The sequence below is a fragment of the Formica exsecta genome, unplaced genomic scaffold (assembly GCF_003651465.1).
Source record: "Formica exsecta isolate Colony F162 unplaced genomic scaffold, ASM365146v1 scaffold591, whole genome shotgun sequence".
NCBI classification, from domain to species: Eukaryota; Metazoa; Arthropoda; class Insecta; order Hymenoptera; family Formicidae; genus Formica; species Formica exsecta.
In genome coordinates, this window is record NW_021853185.1 from 164186 (window position 1) to 186725 (window position 22540).

Here is a 22540-nt window from a genome sequence, read left to right on the forward strand (position 1 = left end):
TGTAATTGGATAAATCTCAGGCGTGTATGTGTAATTATCTAAATTACGAGTTATCATACATAGCATGTTTCTCTCGTTTCCTTTCCATATTATATTCTACATATCCTCTCATTTGATACAGAGCTGTTTACTTTTAGTCGAGAGTAAAATTCTCATGCCTTTAGCTTTGTAATAAAATTTACAAGATATGTTAGGCGCAATGCTTAATTGAATTCCAAAATTTCGAAAAATCTCTTGCTTGCCTTTAAATCCCCTTCGGTGAGAGCAACGGCGTCGTATTGGATCCTTTTAATTTGCTTGTAAAACGCGCGTACAGAAATTAAACGAAAGTCGTAAAACCAGACGACCACGCCTTAATACAGCCGCGAGAATCGTCTCGCGAGTTCCGTTTCATTTAGACACTTATATACTGCGTGACATATAGAAGAGAAATTTAACGTTTTACGGACGTTTCAGAAGATGATTTACGCGATATCGACTGGTCCGCGAGGATGCCCGCAGGACATGATGCGATTGTACGATAAGAAACGTTACACTTGACCTTTCTAGTTTTCGTGCGATTATGGACAGTGTTTTAGCGTTGACGTAATGTCAACTTTAACTATTTGTATTTGGAATTATTTTTATCGCGAGCTGTGTAATGCTGGAATAATTTTTTTTTGTAAAATAATATCACATAATATTATAAAACATTATTAAAATAGATTTATATATAGTGCAAGTTACCTTCAAAATATGTTCTTTTTGACTTGATCGCTTTAATATACGCCGTTGACGTAATGTCAACTTTAGCTATTTGTATTTGGAATTATTTTTATCGCGAGCTGTAATGCTGGAATAATTTTTTTTTGTAAAATAATATCACATAATATTATAAAACATTATTAAAATAGATTTATATATAGTGCAAGTTACCTTCAAAATATGTTCTTTTTGACTTGATCGCTTTAATATACGCCTTTTTTTTTACTACTGGAAAATTCTTTTTTCAAATTCTTTTTCTCTCGATGCTACCTGTAATTTTACGTACATCTTGGTCGGTTTTCTCTTTGTAGCTGCAAGTTCTTGGAACTATAAAGAAGTCCTACTGTTCCAATGTTAGATCAGAAAAACTGAAAAACAGTCATATTTCTTTCTTTTTTACCAAAACCTGCTGGACAAAGAGATGGGTATGCGTCTTTTTAATGTGATTTTTAATGCGAATTAATTGTAAAGCATTGCGTGCAGAATAGTAGAACGCCTCGCCGCGTGACATAAATCACGCGAGATGATTGAGAATTGGATTTCTCCCAAACGATCGTAAAATATTTCAAACGCAACCACTTCCTTTTTTCTCCTTCCTTCTACTTATGCTCACACCAATAGCATTAACCAGAATTTGAAATGGAGCGACCGCGGAGAAACGAAAGGGGGATAACTGGTTCTCTTCATTTAGTGCCTACGTGTGTTTATAGTCCGAAGGGAAATTAATCGCGAAATATATACGAAATATTCAACGCTGAAATACGTGGAATGTAGCGCCTCGTGCTTACATTTCTTTTATGTGTCGACAAACGCTGTTTCAGCGAACGCAGTCGAGTACGACGGACAATAAAAGAATCGAGACAGCTGGGACTCCGACGTAATCGTAACCTTTTCTCGAAAATGAAAATCCAACATGTGATACCGCGTTTCGCGTTCGCGTTTCAAGGTCGAATAGACGGGCATATTATATACTCGTCACATAGAACGCGCTTGATGATGTGGATCGATCTCCGAGACACCCGGTACACATAAATGGGCGACAGTAACGCGTGAATCGCGGCGATTCATGAGACTGGATTTGCCGGGCGGGCCGTTAATGAAGATAAAAATCTAATTAGCCGACCATAAACGAACACCGGGAATTTTTAAGGCCATCGCGCCGACATGTAGTCAGGCGCAAATTCATGAGCTTCCTCTACGCGCGGTAAAAAGACTTTTCGATGCTGACGTCACGCGGATGAGAATGCGGTCAGTCCGGATGGGATACGATAGTTTTAGAAGTATCGGCCCAAGAGCCGCGATGCGATTAAAATATTCGCCATAAACGTTAGCCGTTCCATCAGATTGTACTTCTTGCTCGTTACTCATGGATTATAGAAATTCAATCTAATGAATAAATCTGGGCAGAAAACAACAATCTTATTTTATACATGTAAATTGTAAAATATTATTTATAAAAATGTTTAATATATTTAGAGAGAGAAAGAGAGAAAGAGAAAGAGAGAGAGGGAGATGGAGTATATTTATCTTAAATTAATTATTATTTAATTTAATTAAATAAAAATAAATCAGTAGAGAAACTAAATATTGTAATAGATATTGCAACGTTTACTAAAAGTGATGCATATAATTATTCTAATTAATACAAACTCTCATTTTATAGAAATTTTATATTGATTTAGTAGGTGAGTTTTATGAAGAAATTTTTTCAAAAACTGAAATGAACGAAATATTTCAAAGAAGGAAGAATAACAATAGAGAAAGAAAATTATTTGGCCTTTTTAAATATTGCAAAATGGATTAAGACATAGTTTAAAAATTTTTATAATTTTGATATTTTTAAATTACCTAAGCGTTGCATTGAAGTGTAGAGAGATTATGCAGAAAAGTAAATTTTTTATAATTTATCTTTAGAAATTAACTTACAATAAAAAAAATATTTGGTTTAAATTTGTATTATTGTCGTGTACACTCGAATATATTTATTTTGGTGCATTCATCCATTTGGTGTTACCCCATGAATTTACTTGAGAGAGCGAAGACATTCGATGGAACGAGTATACTTTTCCTTTCTCTCCGGCATGTCAAGCGTCTTAATCTGTAAGAGGGAATATGCGGTTATGGGGGCTTGTTGAGCCTTATTAAGTATTTAGAGAGCATAAGGGCTCTGCATATCGGTCTACAACCGCTGTTTAACCGTTTACTTGAATTACCTCGCTTCGTATTTCTTCCGCGATGAAGAAAAATGTCGAGTATTTGCGAAAAAAAAAATCATCATAGAAAAATTAATAAGCGGAAAATAAAGATCAGGACTTAGAATATTTCATTCTAATAGGAATAAAAATCGTGGAAACATAAAATATAAATTCTTACTCTAGGAATTGTAAAGAAAATATGCTGCGTTTTAAAATAAGAAAATAAGAATGTCAATCTTCAAATAGAAGAAAACTTTTTATTTTTACCTAATCATTGAATTAATATCTGGCCCAGGTTTTGTGACAGTTGTTCTCTCTTATTTTCTTTTCTTACTTATTTTTATTATCGTTTCACTGTCGCCCTTGACAAGCCATCAAGTAGATTTCTGGAAAAGTTTGAGAAGATAAACAAGTCCGCTGCTTCATTCGATAATAGCATTCAATCTGGAGCACATATTATAAAACACGAAGAAGTACTGTATCCTTAACGTATCGATGAAAGAAATGTCATATTATTCACAAGCTTGACTAGACAGTTCATAATTGTCGCGAGTTAATCGCGATGATAATCAAAGAGAAATCGTAATCAAAAGGATTAGACCTTAAACATAATTTTCTAAAGCATTAAATTTGCAATGTTTGAGAGATGGTATAAATATAAATATTGCTAAAAGTTGTAACGCGATTAAAAGGGTTGCGTTAGTATAATAAAGCAGGAAAGGGATGATCAAGGGTATAGGATATGCGCCACTGATTTGGAAAAGCTTTGTGATATTTTTCTCAAATTCGCAGCATGAGCTATCTTAACCCTTTCGGGAGTGTATTTTTTTAAGGTTGTACTATGAATTGGTACTTACAATGATGCTGCGGCCTTTCTTGACAACATTTCTTTGCGAATCTTTTTTTACGCGATTATTTTCCAGGTATAAATCTTGATGCATTTTAGAGTATGAAAAATGCTGTAACTATCATGTTAAAATTATATGTTGCGACATATAATATATATTATTTCATTTTAGTTTATATGTTACGTGTAATTATGATTCACAAAAAAAAAAAATATTTGATATCAGTTATGCAGTCAAACTTTAATATTATTATAATATTATATTATTATTACTGCATATAACGTTATCATCATGTCACATGTAGCATTAAATATTCTTATATGGATTTTAAATGTCGCCGATAGTTTGGTTCTATGATGGCAATATGCATTGCTCCATTTCATCTATATAAGAATATTTGACGTTACATTAATAGGACGGTGACGTGTAATGTGTATCCATCTTATAATGGAAAAAATTTCATCAAATTTATATCTTTTTATTTTATAAAAATATTTGGTTAAAAGTACGATATATAATACAATGCTATCATTGATAGATGAAGATTTTATTTCGAAGTTGAAGAATAATTTCTGTCAAACAACACTTGTATCAAATACATATAATAAAATCGAAAAGAAAAAATGCACTTTCTACTTACCTACTTTACTCTAAAAAAATAGACTACTTTACTCAGGCTTCTCGTATGAATCTCCGTGGCCTCAGGAGTCGAACGGTTGACGGAAGGTCAAGCAGGACGCCGCCAACATCGGCACGTCAAGAAGGAAGGAAGTCTGTCGGTAGCTGAAACAAAAGGACCATCAAAAAATAACAGACGTTGGCAAAACATCTGCGAAGAGGACGTTTGCGAACTTATGCCGGTAGAGATAGCTATCCGTCCGCCCAGTGTACATAAGGATACACATATAAGGACCACTAGACCAGAGCGTGATCCTATTTCGAACAATAACGCAGCTAGAGACGAATAGAGAAAAGGGCAGATTTAGTAACCCCTAATTTGTTCATCCACCAGATGGTGTCTCGTGACCAATGAACATTATGGCAAAAGTTGGTTCAAAATTCAAATTCAAATGCACGACCGCGTACATTGGTAAGGTGAGGTATAGCTCGCGGCTGCCTTTCTACTAAACCATTTTGATTATACTCATTACCCAGGCCCTACCCAAGCTCGTTCTCTCTTTTTTTTCGCTCTCTCTCATCTTTTTTCTCTCTTTCCTTCACCGCTTCTCTCGCTCTAGTTTCGACTCCTCTTCCTATAAACCTCGTTTTAAAATGGTCGAGACGAGCAGACCTTCGTCTTCTGTTATTCCCGGAAATCGTGGATCGTTTTTGATAGGCCATACATATGCGTGTGTAACTCTTTAGGATTTATGATGGTAGACATCAGAAGGTGTGTGTGTGTAAGATCCGATGGGTTATTTCGGCGCATCTTTACGCCGGCTTTCTTTGGTGGTCTCAATTTGCCAGAGGATGTTCACATTTATGATACAATATTACATAACAAAATATAATATTACATTACAGAGCGATCTTGCAAATATCGGATAAAAAAATCTACTTTTTGCATTGAAGCTCATACCTGGCAATACACAGCCAAGAAAATGTAACATTATATAATCGAATCACTTACATTCAGAATCAAGATAATACTTCTTCAATTCGTCTCAAAGTTGGTTACATATAAATAAATGAATATATGTTATTTCTAAATGAAAATAAATTAATATACGTTTTGATAACGCAAACACGATAAAGTACAAAATGAAAAATATACTTTACAAAAATGATTTGTAGAACTCTAACAAGTAAGATTTCTGCTTACGAAAGTGTATAAATATACATACTATACGGAAATAACTCTTCCAAAGAAAGATATCAACAGAAACATATTGGCAAATTATAAGTCAATTATTCGTATACCTAGATTACATATATAGATAATTAAAACTACATTAAAACTTATTAAAATATTATTGATGAATTTTTTGTGATTTTCAAAATTATTCTGTAATAATAGATAATTGCAAAACCGATATTATTTTGTTTATATATTTTTTACATAATATTGAAATGCAATCTCTTTCTTCCTCTTTTTCTCTCCTTTAGACAGATAGTATAGAAAGTAATGATAAAATAATGATGATGAAATAATGAAATGTGCAATTATAGTATAATTTCATTAACAAGCTAATTAAAAGTATTTAATTTATGATATGTGAAAGAGATTACATATACAATTGCTATACTAATTATTTTTATTTTTTAATAAAAATCAGGAAATAATATAATTTATTATTTCCTACTCTCTTTTTTCTCTATTGAAGAAATGTGGATGAAGATAAAAATAATATGCACGCGCGTTGGGATTTATATTACACTTTAAATTATTTTGGTATAATTGTAGTCGTATTTTAAAATGTAATTTTGCAATGATTATGCGTTAAAGCAAATACATATTTAAAGAATCTTGCATATAATGTTCTGTAGAGGCTGTAGCATGCGTCATTCTATAGAAATAGATATCGACAGGCACGAAATGCAAGTGCAGTTGTATGGCGAAGAAAAGCGCTAACAGAAAACCCATTACGATGCGATCGATCGAGCGTCGGCGCTCTAAAGCACAAAGCATTCGAGATTAATTAGGAATTGTAAGCGACGATGTGAAAGTATCGGAAACTTTATCTAGTCCGGCCGTATCTAAATATAAATAGCAACGATAATAATAATTACGATATAATGGAACGGAAGATTTAGCGGAACAAGAAATGCGTCAGTGCAAATATCGAGAACACATTAATGCACAAATATATAGACGCGATGTCGCGAGTGAAATCGCTGCGCCGGTACTGCGCGTGTCTAATTACGGTTTACATAAAATTTATGGCGGTCTAAGAGAAATCTTTACAGCATGGTAGATGTCTAAATATAAGTGCTAGTTAAGCGCGGAAGTCAGACACATATACACACAGAGCATCGCTCAGAATGTCCACGGAAACGCATTGATCGATGGGCTACAGAGAGAATGCACTTTACGTGTAGCAACTCTAGCTCGCATAAGTGATAATAAAATGTGAGCGTAAAAGTTTACGCGCTTGTCGATCGTACATAATTTCCATGTGACGCATTTTGCGACTGTTAAGGATAAAAGTTAACTGTCGGTGTATTGAATCAACCTTGGGTATTTCCACGATATATAGGTCGTTAGTATTATTTTTACTTTTTTATTAATGCTATAAGAGAAAAAGAGAGAAGGGTACGAGAATTGTTTTAATAAAAAAGCAATTTTTAATTATTAATATAAAAATATAAAACTAATACAATTCGCATTAGTTAGGTAATCCTTCTTTATTTCACTTCCGTGGCTCGTTAGTATTATAGAAAGCTCATAATATCTTCAGTTTCTCACTTTTCTTTAAAGACTGAATACGTCTGGTAACGATAACAAATAGTTTCTCCAGTTTTTAAGAAAATTTTCTGACATTTTCAAATTTGAAATAAGTCAAGATTTTATTGGCTCAAATCTGAGCCAATGTAATTATACTTGGCATGGAAAAGCATTGTTAGAAAATCAAATTATAAATTATTTTTGTTGCAATCCTTACGGACTATAATTATTTTCTTAACAATCCATAAAGTCAAATATATTTTGTCCACGATGCTTTATCGTTTAAATTTTCGGCAATCTAAATATAATTCAAATTAAGAACGCAGTAAAATAATCGAATCGCAGGTCCAAGTAATTAGCATAATGAAAGGTTTCGTGATATGTCAATTTTGTTTAATAAATAATTAATCTATAATATTTAAGATACTTGTATAATTTAATATTCCGTGTATATATATATGTTATAGTACGTAAAATACATCGGTAACAAATTATCAACAACCTTGTGTTCGGCCTTGGTGACTTCTATAGCGCGCTATTGTTTACGTGTCACGGCGTTGTTATCATTCGCACAATAACACTTGAATAGTACTGTAATAGTGGGAGACGCTCTGTCAAATTCCTTTCGTACTTGATATCATTCGTACGGCGTCGCTCGAACAGTAAGGTAATATATATAATAGCGCAAAACGCTTCGTATTTCTTCGATAGTGTGTGTATATAGGTATATTCGTGTGTGTGTACGTATGTAATATATATACCTATATATATTACAAAGTTACTTGACTAAAAATATTGATGCAATGAAATTTAAAGACATTCGTAAATGTATTTTAGTTAAATTTGACATTTTCACATACCTCACATCGCAATGAATAGTATATAATTTTTATAAATTCAACATTCATAATAACGTTTCTAATACATTTCTAATATCCAGACATAGGGAAATTGGCGCGCTAATTAATTACATTGTTATACACAATTAAATCGTTATCGGTCCAACAAGCAGCCGATGTTTCGATTGGAATGCACTTTCCAACAGCACACACGTAATATTCTTTATGTATACGGTCATGTTAAGGAGGTGGTGAGAGGGGACACACACTGAACGACATTGTAAAGCGACTTGCGACATGCGCGGCAATTATCCGCTCCCCGTCTCATTTGCGATTGTAATTAAGATTGGTGCGGGCGCGAGCGCATTAGACCGTTGCGCCGATCGCAGCTGATCGTGACGCGATCCGGCGTGCGAGTTGCGATTTCATTGCTCTGCTAATGCGACTAAATGTCTCTCTCGCACCGATTCGTCGCGCTACTCATTTCCATTTCAACTTTTTTTTTCCGTTTTGCCGTCGCCGTTGTTCGCTGATTTTTCTCAATCGTATTGCGATGATAAATACAGGCTGCCGTGGCCAAATTGCCAAGGATATATCGGGAAATTATATCAAGCAATAATATTATTGCACGTGCCTTAATCTATGCTCTTTTATGCTAACTTTTGTAATATGATAATATGTTGAATGGAATAATCTCTGAATAAGAAATATACATAATTATACTGCTTAATAAATTCAAGAAGCATAAAAAGTAAGAAGAAAAGGTATAAAATTATTTTAATTATATATTATAATAATTTTATAGTTTTTAAAATTCTCTTGGTTTAAAATTTTTAGTAGTGAAATTAATGTGTCCAAAGACCGTAACTGAATACATATATAATATCGATTGAAATACACGGCTATGCAGTTTTGTTTAATCAAGTTGCACAAAAGTACGGAGAAACGCCGGAGGCATTTGGGGTGCGAGTCTTATCGGTAAATGTAATTATGGGTCAATTAAATTAAGTACGTGCGATTTTGCGTTATCTGCAGCGATATGTTGCCGTGTTACCGTTGATATTTACCAAGTGTGAAACTTGTTTCATTTTTAGATTGATCATAGTCAACAATTAAATTAAGTACGTATGTCTGAGTGTGGAGGAACGAGTTTCGTCGTTCGTTACTGATATGTCGGCGCTCAGCGCGATTTTGCGTTATCTGCAGCGATATGTTGCCGTGTTACCGTTGATATTTACCAAGTGTGAAACTTGTTTCATTTTTAGATTGATCATAGTCAAATATTACATGCTTGTACTTCATAATTAAGCGCTCAGAGGATTATTAGCGAGTAAAAAACATATCTTATGCAACAAACAAGTTACTTTTGTTTCATATTTTATTTAGTATCGTAATTTATTAAAGACATAATTATTACATAATTTGATACTCAATTTTTGTGTGATAATAATGTGTAATTACTTTAATTTTAAAACTTAATAATGATTTTATATATAAGACATTGGATAAAGTATGTATTTAAAAAAGATTATTTTTTTTAAAGAACTTGAAAAAAAGTATTGCACTCTTTTAACTTTCTAAAATTACTTTTTCAGTTGATTTTTATAACAAATATATTTCATGACATTACATCTTATAAACTCAAATTTTATGAACGTTTCATATTTTATACAAAAATTACGAATAAGCGCATGTTTTAAAAACGAAATAAATATTCTAAAAAAAAATATTTTAAAGAATCTCGCAAAAATTTCATACAATGTGTCATTTTATACGTTATTACTTCGTTTCGATACACTAACTTTTTTTCATAGTCACGTTTCGCTTTTATTCGGCTACTGCCATGGCCGAAACTTTATTTTGCGGCTTGCATGATCTCGTTTTCCTCGAAACAGCGTGTGATCTGATCATGATAATCTACTGACAGGGGTTGTGCGTCACGTAGATGCATTCATGCTCGTTGCGTGACTTCTCCTCTCTTTCTCCTCCCTCTCTCTTTTTCTCTTTCTTTTCCTTTTCGCTGATCACCCCTTAGATTCATCGCGCTTACTTGCGCGACGTGAAATGCAAAGAAAACGTGCATACGCACGTGCGCATCTGGTGGAGGCATGAAAAGAAGCATAAGAGCACGCGCATGTTATGTCACGCACACATCATCATGCCATGTTTGACTGAGATAAAATCTCAAAAAGAGACAGTTGTATATGTGTGTGTGTAACATTGATTAGCATAATATTAACAAATTTTTGCTAAAACAACTCTTTTCTTATTTCATTCTAACTTTTAAATAAAAAAATTATAAATTTTATTAAATTAAAACAATTTTAATCTTTACAAAGTTTTTTTTTTTAAATTGCGATCAATATATCGTTTTAATCTGTTTGCGCTTTTGCCTAAGTAAATCTCAAATTTCTTTAAAATACCGATTGATTATTAATTATCTTGAAATCCATTATAGTATCAGTACAGAAATAAATCGAAATCCAAAATACTCCTTTAGAAACGGAATCTGAAAACTACAGAAGGGTGCTTCGCGCCGTTCACCACATGTTACAACTTTCCAGAGAGGGAGATTAAGAGAAATGGAGGGTGAGAATGAGCCTTATTATTGCTGCGCGGCAACTTTAACGCGATACCTTTCTGCGGAACTCTTCTGTGCCCTACTTTTGCCGCGTCCACTTGTTTCCTTTTCACTGTCTATTACTTTGTGTCTTGACGCTGTTAGCGATTACATTTCCCGAATTGAAAGCGCGGCACGTACGTGCAATCCATCTTGGCCGGTCAGAGAATTCCGCGACTCAGATTGCAACGGCAATCATCGTAATGAGGCAAATGTGACGCTGAATTACTGAGATGCAACCGAATGGCGACAAGTTTTAAGTATAAGTTTCATCAACCAAGCATGTCGCTGGCGGTAATATAGCGCGACGCGACGCGAGCTATTTTAGCCCATAGCAGATAATTTCGATGCTTATAGTAAACTAATTGGATGATTCTGCGCGGGATTAGGTCGCGAACATTTAGTGGTCTCCGTGCGGGTGCAATTGGTGAAACGTTCCACTGTAATTTGAAGAGTCCGCGGTGATGCAATCTATATTGCGTGACTGTGTCGTAATTACGGTATATTATTCATGCATGGTTTATATATTTCACATAGAAAGATATATTTTTATATAGCAGGTCGTCCCAAAAACTCTAATTTTTTTTTAAGGGCTTATTCTCTGGCAAATTTAAACAATTAAAAAAAAGGCCTAATTTATTCCAAAAAACAAACTGTGAATGGTGAATTTTTTTCCTCGCGCAAAATAGCTGACTGGATACATTTTCGATAAATATCGAAAACTTAAACAGATATTTTAAAATTATTTAGTGCACAAAAGCATGTTACTTTTCAAAGAATAGGTATTTTCAAAACGCATTTGTCCATAAATAACAAAGAAGAATGATTGAGGGAAAAAATGATTTAAAAGAAAATAATTTCAAATGCAGTTTTTACTGTTTATACTAATTTAATCGCCTAAGCTTCTTAGTTTTAAAAGCAGTATTAAAATTCCTTACGTTTTTATGGCATTGTCTGTTCTTTCTTACTGTTGAATAAAAAATTATATTATTTTTACATAATATATAATTGCAAATCATATGATATTATTTTTATATAAATCTATTCTTTATATAATTTTTTATATAACTAATAAAATCTCGATTTGAATCATTTTCTAAGATTTATATGTAAACTCAAAGATGCTACGTTCTTGATTTATATGTGCATTACGAATAATATCGATATGTTATCTTTTTTATCTCACGAACTTTTTGATAACATAACACAAACAAGGAAGAAATAAACTCACATATCAATATTAAGCCGACTATCTGCTCTATAACAGAAAATGTTCTGTTTATAATTGGCGTTATAATCTGCAGCTATTAAAAAACATATATGTAGATTTCTTAAAAAAAATTAAGTATATATTTTCTTTAAAAAAAAAGAACAGAAAATATTTTATTAAACATTTGAAAAGAAAACTGTTCTATTATGTATGGAATGCAGCATGAGAATAAAATATCACTTAAATTGAATATAGGTAAACTAAGGTATAGCTATACAGAATATCTAGGAGAAAGTAAGAGAAAATAGAAAATCAGCAGGGAATACGGTCAGAAGAACGCCGATACGTTGGAAATGAACAAAAGAGCGGTAGTCGTAGTTAACAATTACATAGGTTTGTGAAATATTCGCTTTCAGACATACCACAGGTACATGAAACTGTGTTCCACTGAAATCCTTTGGGTTTTTTCTTAAGAAATTATAACGGACAATATCTCTTGAAAAAGTAATCTTTTTCGGAATTTATATTTATGAGACGTTAGTACGCAGTATAAATGTAGAAAAATGCTATGTCACAGGAAAAAAACCCGGAGACTTTAAAGATGTTACCATATGTCATTATTTTCTTTGCCGCTTTTAATTAGGAGCAACAAGCCGCTTAATTCTCGTGGCTACAGCATACAACGATTAATATTAGTATAATTGAATTAAAAACTCTGATGTTATTAGTACGCGAAAGAATATCTTACGTCAGATATTGTATTTTATTTATTCGCAAAAATGTATAAGGATCACGATCATATGCATTTGATATTCAAATATAGAAGTCAGTAAAATTATAATTGTCTTGTGAACAAAATTATTATGCATTTCATAAACAATACTTAGAATTTTCGGCCACATTTGTGAAATTGCTATCACAAATATATTTTTTAAAATTTTTTTATTATATAAATATAATCTTTGTAGATATATAATACATATTTGTAAGAATTTAAAATTAAAACTAACTTATTTACATTTTATACTCAATGTCAAATTTATGATATTTCGTGCTCGCAATGAAATCTTTTGCACCTGCCAGAAGAAAAAAATCGGGTTTATTACGTAATTATGAAGTATGAGAAAAGATGAGAAAAGGAAACCGAGATATCGGTATAAAACCGTCTCCAAAATTATTCTTCATAAAATGGCTCGGAAAAATATCCTTGTACTCACCTCAATATTACACAGAAAAGAAACGAGCTAGCAACGATCGTAAATAAATAAACGAATGGCAGGCACACACACACTCTCACTGTAGCCGGCTTAAATAAATAGTGATCAGAATTCTGGCAACTACTATTCTTTATTCATCATGCCCAACGTGTAAACATTAGCAGCGTTAGGACTAGATTTTTGCTCATTTTCTGTAGAAAATATCCTAAAATTTATAGATCAAAATAATGATAGAAGTTTTTGCTGAAAATAAGTATAATAAAAATACGTTTTTGCAACTTTAATTTTTGAGCAACTGTTTTTTAAATATAAGAATTTAAGGCTGGCTAATTACCATAAGATAAAATATAATTATTTCCTAAAATGTAATTACAAATTAATCACGAATTACATAAGCAAATGCTAATATGATATTTCATTTAAAGTATGTGATAACTAACATTATCATAGGCGCAACGAACAAAGAAATAAGCGTTTATGTATAAGTTTACTCAATTTCAAACTTTTATATCGTATTTAAAAAATTATTGCTTGGAAAAAATCACAAAGATTTTAATAGTAATTTTTAGAGAATTTTTCTATGTGTGTATAGTATTTCAATCCATGGATTTTTTTGAACATTTCTTACAACACGTGGATAGTAGCTAGATAATGTGTGCGCTTGTGCGCAAATATGGGACATTGTGTATCTAGGTGGCAGGTCCTCTAGGATTATGTCCTACAAGTTAGTGTTCTCACAGGGTTGGACTATATAAGAAAGAGACGGGATGGGACATGGGTCTTGTACCTTTAAAAAATCTACGCGTATTTTACTTATTGTTAGCCAAGTTACACGTATCTACTTTAAATTTTATCTATGATCATTTGATTTATAAAGAATATTGCTTGTGTGTACAAGAAATTTTACCTTTATGCAATATTAGAATCTCCTTATAAATAATAATTAAATATTTAAAGCAATATAATAAACAAATTGAAATAATCTGTGAACTCTAAACTGGCATTGTTTAAGTCGTATTTAGTATTGACTTTTGAATAATGAGCACATCCTATAAGCATACCCTATAAGCGTACCCTATACAAAACATTTCGTAATAACAATAAATAAATCATTTAATTTTCTGAAATTGTAAATATCACATAATTAATTTATTCTATGTTTAATCAAATTTATTTTATGTTTTGACACAGTGCCGATGACAACATCAAAAGCTGGGAATTAATTACATTTATATTCTCAAAATTGATAATGTTTGTGCTACAAAATTTTTATCTCGAGGTACTGTTATACACAAATAAAAATAATCGCTATGTTTTTTTCGCAGCTATCTTTAATCATGACTTTTTTCGTTATTGAAAGTATATAATCACTTTGTTCGTATCACAAGTCAATTGATGGTAAATAATTATCGAAATTTTATTTGATTACTTAGTCTGTGACTATCCTGCTATCTTTTGACAAAAATTTATTTAAGATTAAGACGAGTCACACTCATATCTACAGAACCTGTCCGCTTCCGATTTATTCAGAATGCATAACGCAAAAAAGTGAATGAAATATACAAATGTAAGGTGTGAGATACCATTGTCAGAATAATTCATCGTCAGTGGTAAGAAGTTACCCAGAAAGGGAAAGACTTAGGTTCGATTCCCGGTTCAGCCACTCTCACATATACATAGCTAAATCAAAGTTATTAATTGACTCAAATTTGTGCTTGAGTAGAAAAATAACAATTATTAAATTACGATATTATAATATATATAAATTAATTACTGAATTAATTTTAATACAATTACAAATTGTATAATATAACTTATTTCACGTATAAAATCCATTATCAATTAAAATTCTCCGTACTACGGCTAGCAGTCAGTTTAACCAATTTCTCCCGAATTAAAAATTTAATGGGCTTTCAGGGAAGATTGAATGGAAGAGTCACGCTGCATGAGGGTCGCAATGATCTGCAATTAGTGAATTTGTGCGTACCTACAAGATCGGCAATTGTTGTAAGTAGATCAATCGTGATGCTGCTCGACGCAAATAATTGAAGCTTCAGAATAACAAAAATCCACATGTCTATTACGGGCAATTGCACACTATATTAATCAATATTTGAATTCATCTTTATGTTGTATTCACCTATGTAGATTGTTACACGTGTTCGTAATTAAGAACACTAAATCACGTAGCACAACTTTTTCTTTTTACTCTGCATACATTAATCTTTCCATCACAGTAAATAAAAAAACTCTGTATTATTTTATATATATAATCAATAATTGACTTGTTTAATCCGCTTTTAGTGACTTGACGGCTACACTTCTTGTTAACAGAATGCATTTTAAAATCAGCGATGCACGTTAATAATAAAACGTTAAATAAAAAATATACACACACAAATAATTGGGGTTTATTGTTATAGCAGCACTTTAAATAAAAGATGAAAATATTATATTAAAGCGCCACGCATGACACTGAAGTCCACTGAATTCTATATTAGAACTGATCGCAGTGATGTTTCGTTGGACTGTGCAATACTTTATGTACTAGTGACTACTAGTGAACTGAAGACGCTATTCTATACACAGCGACCAATAGCTGTAGGTTCTGTAGGTGTCACGTGAGCATGTATTGTTACATATTAGAAAACATGAACAAGAACATTTACTGAACCTATAGCTCTCGGTAGCCCTATACAAGAGCGACCTAAGGCTGCGTTCCGATATTCACTATCAATATTGAAAATCTATAGTGTACGTAACATAAACTGAAAATCTATAGTTACCATCACGTATACTATATATTTTTATTACTGGCAGTGAATATTTGAACGCAGCTTAAATATAAGAGAGGTGAAAACAGGAATGCACAAAACAAATAGTGGGGGTTTTCAATTTTCTTTATTCTGCAATAGTCCTATTCTGTACATTAAAAATAAGATAGATGTATATTTAAAAATTGAATAGAAAGAAAGAAAAACGAGAAATGCAAGAATAGCTACAAAGAACAAACCTGTTTACTTTTCATTCGTGTAATAAATATTTCTATCATTAGAAAGAAACAGCCAATCCAGGGTGTTGTGGCAAGAAATTCTCCCTTTCTCTCTCTAATGCTTTACAATCTATTATATACATAGTTCGAAAACATTTAAACAATAGATTGTAACTATTAGGGAGACAAAGCGCATCATTGTATAGTTCAAGAACATTCGGATTATAAATTATTTATAATGAATTGACCATCTTTGCGATGTTTTCTTTCCAGTATATATTATAGAGTTCACTGCGATATCTTTGATTTCTTTGTATGAAATATTTTTAATCCATTAACCATTTTTCTCTATCATATAAAGTAACAACAATTTTTGATGTTATATGAAATAACAATGTCATTTGTCACGCAAAGCAATAATAATTTTTAATGAGTTTCTTTTTATTTTCTGACAAAAAAGAAAAATTATATTAATAAATTTCTAAATAAATTTCACAATTTGGTATTACAATAATAAATATTTACATGAAATTTGCAGTATTATATAAAATTCAATATCTTAATACAAATTTAATTTTTTTTTAGAGGAATAATAAATATATAAATATATTTTTATTAATTTCGTTTTTGATCAAATAATTTAATTCCGATATCTAAAAAGAAATATAAGTCAGATAGATTTGAGATTTAAATTTACGTTAAAGTTAATTTTTTGATGGTATCTTAAAGTACTCCGAGTTGTATTTAGAGAAGCATTAGCTACGTGAAGGCCGAGTATCCCCGACAGCTGCAGTTCGCCGTTGTTCGGTGGTGGGACGGCTGCGACTTGCATTAGTGCAATGACGGCCTGCCACGGTATGGCAAAAGGGGAGGTTCCTGAAGTAAGAGAGAAGAATGAGAAAGGGAAAGGATCTCTTTGTCCTCATCAAGATCCTTACGGCAGAGTATTTTCCATTGGCGTAGAAGATCAACCAAATAATTGTTTTTGTCTCCGCGGATAATGTCATAGAATTTCTTCGTAATATTATAGTTTATATAAAATCGAAAATAATACGTAGGAAAACTATAAGCTTTTGTACGACAAATTAAGTCAAGTTTTAGAGAAAACATTTTGTGATACTTTATGTGAAACACCCTGTATAAATAATTATGTATTTATAGTATAAAAGAGAGTATTTTCAAAATAATTATATTTTGAATCAGATTTATATATTATTAATAATATAATAACTAAATATAATAATATAATAAATAATAAAAATCGGCGCCATTTACACGGTAATGTTTTTCATATCGCGGGTTAATTATATAAATTTTTAAAAAACAAGAAAGAAATTGTAATTTATTCTGCCAGCAAAGCATGCACACATGTCGTGTGCAGATAATATCTAAAAGAAATATTTGATAACAACATTATCAATCGAAAGCGAAATAAAAATTTACAAGTGCAGCTAAATTGATTTGATAACATCACGAATTGTGTTAGTCAAGATATAACATTTACTTTCGACATTAACAAATACTTAGCAGCATACAACATCTAAATATTTACTTTTATTTTAATTTCAAGAATGCACATATTTTTCACACATATTAATTCAATATAAAATTCCCTGAATTTATTTTGAAGAAATGACAACGGTTTTACGCCATTGCTCTTTAAAACTGGCAAACTAGCCACTCGCAGCCCTGCTGCGTGGCGGTTAACTTCTGCCAGATTCCGACTCCGTCTCTTGAAGTATTGTTACACCCCATTGCTATTTTTTGACAGGTACCAACGCGCGTCCTCCTACGTAGGAGGGATTAGCGTGTAAAATCAGAACATGTGTGCCGCTTCTTTACGGGCCCGCGACTGCGGGTCAGACAGAGAGGGTCTGGGGCAAAGAAGGGGAGAACCTCTTTCACTCCGTTCATTGGTATTTTATTATCGGCATCGCGTAGTCACAACCGAGATACTCCGTTCTTTGAGCGGACTATTAAGCCCGGGGATGATAAATTTTTATAAAGCTATTCCGCCGTTAATAGTCACTTACTTTTGGTCAGGTTCCTCTGGAACCTGTTTTTTAGACGGATCGAAGATAACGCATATGCCATCTCACTGCGTGATGTTTTATGATCGGTCATATCTATACTCGCAAAACTTACTTGCTTCCGGATTATCGATCAATATTTTTTTTTAAATCGCCTTTCACCGTTAGATTTTCGGCATGTGACGCATAAAATATTGGATTGTATTTCAATATGTTGAGCAATTGACAAACGAATGAAATTGATTTTTATTTATTGTCCATCTCTGCGAATGAAACACAGAGTTGTGTCTATTTTATTATGCTCTTAGTAACACACAAAATTGCAATTGCTTTAATATTACAGTATTTTCTTTTTTTTTTAAATGAATACTGTTATGTCCACATCATACCACAAATAATTGTTAAATTAAATAATTAAATGATTGTTAGTATCATTATTTTTTTTCTGAAATTATTTCCAAATTTTTTTCTTTGTTCAAACATTGTTTTTAAATTGCAGTTTTCACGAAAAGTATGTTTTTTTTTAATTTTAAATTAATCTTCATAATACGGTTGAATAGATTCTTTGCATATATATAATCAACTTTTAAAAGAAATTTTTTTGTTGATTTACAAAAATTAAAATCTACAAGGGAGTAAAGTATACAGGGTGCGGCATTTATAGCGACGCGGGCATATTTTTCGGACTGGAGATCCAGATGAAACTTTACAAGGCTCCACCCTATAATCTTTCGAGAGTACTTCTTCCGAACGAGGCATATAAGTTGAAGTAGTTTTAACCTGACCTGACTTAATTCTGTGACTACTCTCAAGACATGCAAATGACTTCAAATTTTTGAATACTGAAAAAGTCGTCGTTTTTCTTTTATTCTTTCTCTCTCTCTCTCTCTCTTTCTGTCTTCTTTTTTTCCCCTTCCCTTTCTTTGTCCGTATGACCATTTCTGGAAAAAATAATTTTTCTGTCAATGTAAATGCATGAACTGACTATTTTCGAAAAATTGATCAATGAGGCTTAGTAAAGTTAAGTCTCGATAATTCAAGAGATTGACCGCATTGTTATAAATCTCGAAATCTATTAAAGTAACGCGTCGTACCTGAGAAATCCTTCCTCGCCTCTCGAGCTGAGATTTTGCATCTTTGATTCAAGATAAGGATCTCCCACCCGTGCGCGTCGAACACGGCAATGTTTGACGAGGGGCGACAGGGCGCAAGGCGGCATGAATGTGCAACGAATCTTTTTCTCGCTGCCTCTTTACACTTGTTTGATCTGTGAACGCGCAAGTCTCTCGCTCTCGATCACGTGCCACCCTTGCGTAGGATCAGCGTGAGAAAGCCCGAGGAGATTCGATGCACGGAAATTGTTCGGTTAGAAGAATTATCGTTTCTTTTCGAAGAAAACGGAAGTGAATTGCTTTTTTTGCGTTAGGAGCGCGTTAGGAGTAGAAATCTCGGATCATAGGCTTTTAAGGGAAGGATGTGAATAATACATATATTCGTAAGAAATAGATATATTTTGATATTTCAGAAAATTTATAGCAATTTTTTTACATCAACAGCTATCGTAGAAACACTGCTGCCTCTTTTTAAAAACTTTTTCGAAATAATAAATATATATTTTAAATTACATTTAATCATTTTATACGCGCGAACAAAAATTTAAGATAAGATTTATCGGAAATATCTCACGCTTTGTTTTCAGAAAATATTTAAAAACGATCAGATTAAGATTGAAATGAATAGTTTCAAAAATTGTGCAAATTAATTGCTATTCACACATTTTATTATATTTCAATCAATTCTAGTTGCAATCTAGCATGATCTCGCGAGATTCCAAAGTTTTTCGTTTTTTCGATAAACCAACGATGAATTCCTTTCATGCCTTCACCCATCGAGAGACGCGGTAACGCAATCTCAGTAACCAATAGCGTTGTCGGTCGACGGGTGATCTCCCCACTATAGACCGAATGGGGCAACAAGCTAAGAAGGCCCAAAAATATCCACGAAGCATAAAACTCGGCTTCTACATACACATACGCGGGCACATAGGCGTCGACTTATGTATACAGGATGTGCCCGATTGTCAATAATTCAAGTGATCGGAATGTCTAGTTTTAATGGTCGCGATTTGTTTCATCAATTCTGTGTTTTTCTTATTTATTACATTTGTTATTATTATTATAAAAAATTGTGCATTAATCGTATAAAATATTAATTTAAACATAAATTATTATTATCATAAATTATTATTAATTATCTAAAGTTATTGAATATCTAAATACATCATTAATGTTTATATACAATATAATTATGGATTATAGATATAATTATACCACTCATAATTTAGCGATCCATTCTCAATTACTGTATGCATAAAATTTACACGTATAACTTGTCTATAATACAGATATGTAAACTACGCTGCTGGCTATTAAAATTGCAACACACTGCATTGCAATATATATTTCCTTTGTTCAGGCTTCCACCACTACCTAAAGACGGTCTACAATGCGGGCGCTAATGTCCACTTACTGGGGGAGGGGAGGGGGGAGGAGGGGACCATAGGGCCTCTAGAACTATTCGGTTGTTTTACTTTAGTGCTTTACAGCTCGGTTATAATACCTTCCTTCTTAGCCCACGTCAGGTAGAAGATTCCAAGCCCAAAGAGACCCCAGTATGATTTAAAATGCTATCGCACAAGTATGAACGCGTTTGTCAAAAATTATATTACTTTATATTTACGTACAACAATATCTGTGTGAGATAAAATTTTATAAATTATTTTAATTTTGCAATACAATTTTGCAAATTTGACAGTAGGTCTTAGAACAGACTGAGGACTTTTGAAGAACAATAAAAGAGAATAATCGAAAGAAGAATATTTTTTCATTTCTGATGTGAAAAGATAAGATACAATTATTCATTAGCGTGGTATCGTGTAAACAATTTAAGATATATTTTTGTCTATTAGTTTTATACATTACGTATACAAAATTTACACGTCAGAGTGATTTTGAAGAAATATGATGTGCAAACAGCGCGTGTCTGAACGCTAGAAAAGGAAAAATACGACAGAATTGATTATACGCGGGTAGATTGCACCTGCGAAATAATGAAATGTATAATGAGAGGCTTTCGGCTCAAGTTTTCGTTGATTTGCCGATCAGCACGAAGCTCTTATTGGGTGGTCTCTTATTACAACCGTTTTCTCAATGACTCCATAGCGAAGTCGAGCAGAAGCATATGGTTTCTGGCCGTTGATTCATGATGACTGGGCTCTACAGAGAGCAGTATTGTATAACTGACGAGTGATTTTTCATGGCAGTGCTGTATGTCAAAAAATATACCGCCGTTCCGCAATTAGGTCTGGACCGCACAAAAACTGGCTGTTCAATTCGGAGCGAACTAAGCCGTGGAATCGCTGCAACTAATGATTGCAGCGATGATCTGAGCTTTCAATATTTTTGAAAAATTCTCCAATCTCTCATTGATCATTTTTTAAATATATTTTAATATTTTTTTATACAATAATAAAATTCTCACTTTGTTTAGCATGAAAAAAAAAAATCAGAAATAAGAATTAAATTCTTCGAGTTATGTTCCAAATAACTATCCATTATTTTCACGGTTTCTCAATGGCATCAATAAACCCGAATCCATCTTTCTTCTACCTCAACTATCTTCTTCTAATGCTTATCCATCCTCACGCGATTCTCGTTTGAATACTAAACCGGGTTAAAACGACGAAAGAAACAAGACCAATAATCACGTATAAAAACATCTCGAAACGAAATACCGGTCTATATTTCCGAACAGTTCGTCGTTCGTCGAACGGCACAGACAAGGTCCTTAAGGATACCCTTGGAAGAACTCCCCTCGCTCTAATAACCGGTGGCTCTCGCGGAAAGGGGTAGCTACCGCAATGCCAATCGCACGGGCGGAGGGAGCTGATACGATGAAAGGGGGAATAGATAGACCGGGACGAACTGCGCGGTACGTGGGACGGGAATACCGGGCAATTATTATTTCTTGTAGGAGACGGCCGTATCGTCACAGGCGGTTTTGCAACATTCGGAACCCTCATTGTGCCGTGGTTCCTCGGCCTCTCCTTTTCGTCTCTCTTTTCCTCCCACCGCGTCCGTCTCTCCTTCCGCGCGTCTCTCTCTCTCTCGTCGCCTTTACCGCCCGCTCTCTGTCCGCATACGCTAAAACAAAACGAAGGAGATGCATGGCGCGCTCTCAAGGATAACAACTATGAGGCCTAGTCGAGAAGCTAAGCCGTCGGCCATAATGCGAACAATTGAAACCGTTGCACCGAAACTAAGCGTCGTATAAACTGTAGTTTACTTTGAAGAATAACAAGCGTGTAACATAACAATTATATTTAGTAATTATAAGATAATCAGATGCAGTTTTTTGGAAAAGGGGTCTATTTGTGCTAATTATCTTTTCTTTCAAATAAA

General features: G+C 33.0%; 1 protein-coding gene across 1 annotated transcript in view; it reads left to right on the plus strand.

Annotated features, from left to right (window-relative positions):
* LOC115242384 overlaps positions 1-15248 on the plus strand; it is a 77677-nt gene extending 62429 nt beyond the window's left edge. Inside the window, exon 4 of the mRNA XM_029818639.1 lies at positions 14976-15248. Within this exon, the coding sequence (XP_029674499.1) occupies positions 14976-15107 (132 nt within the window). The 3' untranslated portion in view covers positions 15108-15248. The remainder of the gene's footprint in view (positions 1-14975) is intronic.
* Positions 15249-22540: the final 7292 nt, after the last annotated feature.